Below are 6,068 nucleotides of genomic sequence, written 5' to 3'. Positions count from 1 at the left end.
GGGATTACCTTAGTCTAACTTACACAGGAGTGTGAATTGTGCACATCCTTTGGTGGCACAAGTCATATTAACAAAAGTTTTGGCTAACTTTATCTAGGATTTATTCTTCCTTGAATTTAATATATAACATGTTAATTAGGATAATCGTTTTTAATTATATAAGAATAATTCTAATTTTGATATTTGTTCAAATATTAAATATATAATGATGAAATAAACCTAAAACCCAGAGCTAAATAATTAACTCACACATTGGCTCAATAAGATTAACTAGTATTGGCGTATGCTTCTTTTTACTTGATACTCTTTTTAACACTTGGGTTTCATGTTAATTGACAGTAATCCTAACACTTAGGTCAATTCCACTAAAGGCAAATAATTTGCTTCAGAAAAGGGAAGAATGCATAAAGGTTAGATGGGTTTGGCTTGGCCAGCTAGCTAGTTGAAATTTAGGCACCACTTGCGCTTTTTCAATCTTTCTTTTCAAGACTTGCGCACGGCCATTTCTTCCTCACTGAATCCCAAATTGCCCTGCCAATCTGAACATTTTTCTCTGGCTATATATCATTATAGTAATAAAATATTAAGAAGAATTGACCACGTTTGTTAAACGGTGTTTTTTTAGTTAAAAAAGATCATATTGCTTTAATCTAATTCAAGGCAATTTCCAAGTCACTTTGATAAAGATGAAATGGCAATGCTACAGGATGAGAAACATCAAAATTGCCGTCAGAAAAATAAGACATGCGTAATAGCAATTGATGTGGTCCGAGCTGGAACCCAAGTGTTAAAAAAATAATAATAATAAAATTAGAAAGCGGTCCTAGTAGTCCACCAACTGATGAAGAACAATCTAATCTTATCATCAATTTGCTCAAGAAAAGAAAAGATGCGTCATAATCCAAGCTTTATAATTTCATACACAGCAATTATTATGCCTCCTCAATTTGGTTGTACCTAAGGGCCGAGACAAGTTACCTAATCTTACAGCCACAACAAGTTCTCCTCCAACATAATGATGCCTACCCACTCTTGTTCAAATCTCTATCACTAACATTACTATGAGGACCCCAACATGATTATAAATGCAATGCACCATAATTTGAATTTACATTGAGTTGTATAACTTTCTTCCCAAGAGCAACTAAATATGCTTCCAATACCTCCTTCCAAACTGATTTTATTACGTGTCAAGACTCGACAAGACCTTTGTGCCGAGCATAGAAGATTATTATTGAGAAAAGGGATGCACAAACTATACCGGTGACGATGACCACCTAAAGTTCAAAAATTTCAGAGAAGACTCAGAGATTATTAATGGAGTTATAAGTTGTTTATATGAAGACCATGGCAAATTGCCTTGGTTTTCCATTTTGAGGGAATATTTTTTTTCGTTTGATAATTGAGATGTACTATACATACCCATTTAAATACATATCCATGTTCAGTCTTCCATGTATAGGGGATGTTCATGCCAAATATTGCAGCCACCAAAGAATATATAGTCAAGCAAACAGTCCCAGAACTTAGGAAGAGCTCTAACTGCCACAACAAATAACCATCCATCATTATGACACAATTAAAACCTAGTACCAGTAATCAGCATGAGCAGATAAAAGGGTTTGATTAGATTCAAGGCACACCACCTGAATCAGCTGATTTCGATGATTATCAAGCTGCAACAAGAAGTAAATCAAATGTCACAACACTTGTCTGATGGAATGGTTGAATTGATGAAATGGAGTCCTCAATTTAAAAACCTTTTTAAGAAATATTATTACCTCTTTTCACAAAAATAAGAACCAGATTGTTGGACTCACCTGAATGTTTATGTAATCCTCAGTATCATCTATGTATTCACGCAGCTGGTAAGACAAGAATAATTAGCATAAGCATCAGCAACAAATACAAGAATCATTGTCCAAAATTCCTCCTTAGATGATTCCAGATAGAATTTTCCTTCTTCGTCATTCAGTTGGTAATCGAATCAGAAGAAGAGAAGTTAACGGTGTGATGCTTACCGTGGATAATTTGTTCAGGGTGCCATCGATTTGCATAAAGTAAGCCTGCAAAAATAATCCAGTACCCATCTCAAAATTGTGTTATTTGAATAAGTCCTATGACAATTCACTGTCAGACGAAGTTTATAACCTCAAGCAGCATTTCAAGTTCCTCCACGTCATTCTCCTCTGGAGTTGTTGCTGCACTAGTTTTACTTGTTCTGGATATTTTTGAACCAATAGTTGGAGATCCAGGAAACCAATTGGGAGCGCCAGAGTCACTGGCAGGTGAAGATGCTACAGCCGATTTTCTTGACAAGTAAAGGTCTGCCATATCATCATCATCATCTAGAAGTTGTTCAAGTTCATCCCTGACCTGGTAACACAAATTTTAGAAAGATTTAAGTCCAATCAAATTGTAAATTTTCTGGCTCCTAACCTTAGGTTTTGAACGATATTTTCGACCATATGCATAAAGGAAATATTAAAAACAGAAGATAAATTCGAAAACCGGAAAAAAGAATTTGATGGAGTGAGGCACTCCATAGTGTTTTATTTATCAGTTCTAAGTCTACATTACCTATAACCTACCATGCAGCAGAGTGGAATGCAACGGTCCAATTAATGGGCTAGGTTGGGTTGACCGATTGGACTGATTTTTAACTTATTGAGGTTAAGGGAACTTATCCTATGCTCCACTACAATTAGCTCCCTTCATTGTTTTTCTAATTAGTTTGAGTAACTTGTTTTCACGTTATTTCTCTTTCAATTATCCAGTGTAGCATGGAACCAAAGTACACATATCCATAGTAGCCACCTTTCTAACGAATTAATAGTTAAATGGGTAAAATTTTTAGCGAAAACCCAGAAAGTTAGAGAAGGAGGTTTAGAAGACAATAATTTTAAGCAAGCTAACATGGATTGCCAAATCCTTACCGAAGGGGAAAAAATCCACTCTGTCGTGTGTAAAGAAACATGATTTTAGACAAAATTATGAGAGTGTTTCTTCTGAGGTATGCCAAAAACATGGAAACGTTCATTATAGGGAAAGACAAAATCATAAGAATGAGATCTATGAAATGTTTTGATATGAAAAGACAAACCTTAAGAATGAGATGAGCTATGATTGATTCCCTGAAGAAGGCATAATGTATTCACTGATCTAATCTACAGACATATCAAAAGCAAAATTTTTCCTTTTTACATGTTTTCACTTTTTAGGAAAATTTCCATATTAATTGAGTCACAACATTTCCATTTCTATGCAAGATATGGCTCGTCAAGTAATTTATATATACTATAAAACCATCTTATATAGCTAGAATCACTAGCAAATCTCTTAACAGCAAAGAATGTCTTCTATGCAAGCAAAATAGTTAACGAACTTACTCCAACCCTATATAAACCGCAAGAATCCATGTAAATATGATCAACTGATCATACCTTTTGAACCCGGTTAGTTAACCTTGTCATTGCGCTTTTCAACTTACGCACCCGATCCAAATTACGACTGCTAATCTACAAGAACTTTTAATTGATCTTTTAGTAAATAGAGATAAGAAATCCCGCATAAAACTTAAACCCAGTCCAGAACATTAAAAGTAAAGGTAAATGTAACCTTGATTAAAAACTACTAACTTAGAATGAATAGCAAACAACTGAATCTTTCAACAAAAGCTAATCAAGCAGGAAAGCTTTACCTTGGAGGTCAACTCATCCAGAGCAGGATAAGTATCGGTCTCGAGTTCTCTGGTACGTGCATCAAGAAAACTACAAATAGCTTCTAAAGCAACTTCTAATGCACGAAATTCAAATGGAAATTCTACATTGCATGAGACAAATTAACAGTCAAAACAAATCCATTTCAATTCTACAAAATTGGCAATAATATAACAAGAAACACAAAATCAAACGGTCACAGAAGCAGAAATCATTGAGTTGAGATGATGTACCATTCCTTTCACCAGTTTCATAATCATTTCTCACTCCAGGATGCTCTTCCTCTTCTCCTTTGCCTTGGCTCGTTAGATTATCAGGAGCCAATCGTCTTTGCAATTGCTCCACAACTGGAATCACATGATTATCCATTGGATCTCTAACTAACACCTATTATAAAAAGAGCAAAATACACCTAAAACTCACTTGAATTCTAAGAAAATCGATTAAAAAAGAAATTTCAGATCCCGAAAATTGATTGATAGTACCTCCTCTGAAGTAATAATCGCTTTAATATGCTACAAAAAAAGAAAGAAACAAAACAAAATCAGAGGACTGAAACAATTCAAACAGAGTACAAAAACGCACCGTTTGAACTGAAATCACAATCACCTCCAAATTGAGAACAATCACTTTATCTCTTCCTAGAATGGTCGAAGGATAGGATAACATAGGATCGAGAATCCGAAGATCTCTAGCGTGAATCTGAACTCGTCGCATAATAACGTACTTGTCAACATCAAGAACAGTGCTTTGTCCTTTGCAATCAAACAAAATCCAGCTCCTGGAAACCGCAGTCTTCTTCTTCAAGGTAGCTTGATCCACAAGAGCCATAATTCAAATTATACACAATTCACTTCCGCAAGTTGAGTAAAGCCAGTGTGCATGAACAAGAACAAAGCAATGAGTTGGTAGAGTAAAGATGGTGAGTTATGGGAAAGTGAAATTAAGAAAATTAAAGTGAAAGAAAGATTGGGAGTTAAAAACGAGAAGAGCAGAGAAAGGGGAATCTTGTACAACTCCTATTCCTCAGAGTGAAACACATGTGGGGGAGATATTTGCATGGGTTAAATGGCAGTTAGCGGAGAAGTGTTACAGAGCCTGTCGAAAGGAGGGGAATGGGTTTTGATATTTTACAGTTACTTTTACTCACCATGTTTGGCGCGTGCTTTCAACCTTTTCTTTTTTAATTATTATTTGTAATGATTTAGTTGCCTTAATTGTGGAACTCAGGATTCCAACTTATAAGGGCAAAGTCGGCTCAAAATGAGCAATGTACATTCAAGACATTGAGAGAAAAAAAACAAAAAAAAGTTTGACAATTTATATGAATTTTAATCTTTTGGAAAAGGGAAATATATATAAATTATTATTATATTTAATTTAATTTTGACTAATTTTGGTCAATTCTACACACATGTGAACAAAAATTAAAATGTTTTTGATAATTAATTTGTTATATAACTATTTCACCAGGTTTTATTTTAAAAATCAGATCTAATCAATCAATCTAACCAATTGAACTATCAATAATTAATCAAATCAATTTCGATTTATTTGAAAATTAAATTGAATTATATTAAACCATTTAGTTGGATTAGATATAAAATTAAATTTGACTCGTTCAACATAAAAAATAAGTTTTTAAAAATTATTTTTGAACAATTATATAATTAATGATAAATTATATAAAAAATTTTAAATATTATTTTTGAATAATTAACTAGTCTAACTATCGGTCAATCAATCTGACCACTAATTGGATTAGATCATCCGTTCCATCAGATTGATATTTGATCTAATTCTAAAAATATTATGACCATCTATGAACATTACATAAATAATGATGTATTACTATATAATTGGATATTGTTTTATATTTAATTTTTTGTTATTTAATTATATGATAATACGTCGTTATTTATATACAAAGTTCTACATAAATGTTATGCACATAACACTACACTCCTAATAATGAAACAACAAATAAAATGTTTCGTATATATTTATTAAAACAATGTTATATGTACATCATTTTGATACATAATTTAGGTACGCAATTGATATATTACCATATAATAATCTAATTCAAAATAATTTAATCATATAATAATACATTGTAAATTACGTATCAAGATTATATATATATATAATTTTATTGTATTTATTTTTAACCATAGATTGATATCTTTATTAATCCAATTTTTATTTGTATGTTTGTTTTGATTTTTTGGGAAACTATTTTTGGAAATTACAAATATTCGAATTGAGACTCTTCTCTTTCTTAAAAATTCTAATTTTCCACTTATTTAAGTAACCCCTAATTTTTTCAAACACATAAATAATTATTAA

The 6,068-nt window shown here is 32.4% G+C and overlaps 1 protein-coding gene across 2 annotated transcripts; it reads right to left on the bottom strand.

Annotated features, from left to right (window-relative positions):
• Positions 1-839: 839 nt before the first annotated feature.
• LOC123196406 (magnesium transporter MRS2-I-like) lies at positions 840-4,806 on the bottom strand. Of its 2 annotated transcripts, XM_044610422.1 has the most exons (11): positions 4,329-4,803; positions 4,205-4,234; positions 3,953-4,106; positions 3,701-3,822; positions 3,444-3,518; positions 2,152-2,376; positions 2,022-2,066; positions 1,821-1,865; positions 1,647-1,676; positions 1,423-1,542; positions 840-1,277 (listed from the first exon to the last, which is right to left on the bottom strand). In XM_044610422.1, exons 1-11 carry the CDS (start codon positions 4,548-4,550, stop codon positions 1,191-1,193), a joined length of 1,155 nt encoding a protein of 384 aa, XP_044466357.1. In that variant the 5' UTR covers positions 4,551-4,803; the 3' UTR covers positions 840-1,190. The 2 variants fall into 2 exon arrangements, with proteins under 2 accessions (XP_044466357.1, XP_044466358.1); XM_044610423.1 differs by lacking the exon at positions 3,444-3,518 and having other exon boundaries at positions 4,329-4,806.
• Positions 4,807-6,068: the final 1,262 nt, after the last annotated feature.

This window comes from Mangifera indica, chromosome 14, assembly GCF_011075055.1.
Source record: "Mangifera indica cultivar Alphonso chromosome 14, CATAS_Mindica_2.1, whole genome shotgun sequence".
NCBI classification, from domain to species: Eukaryota; Viridiplantae; Streptophyta; class Magnoliopsida; order Sapindales; family Anacardiaceae; genus Mangifera; species Mangifera indica.
The sequence above is the reverse complement of the archived record's forward strand: the minus strand, read 5'-3'. Positions and strand labels throughout refer to the sequence as shown.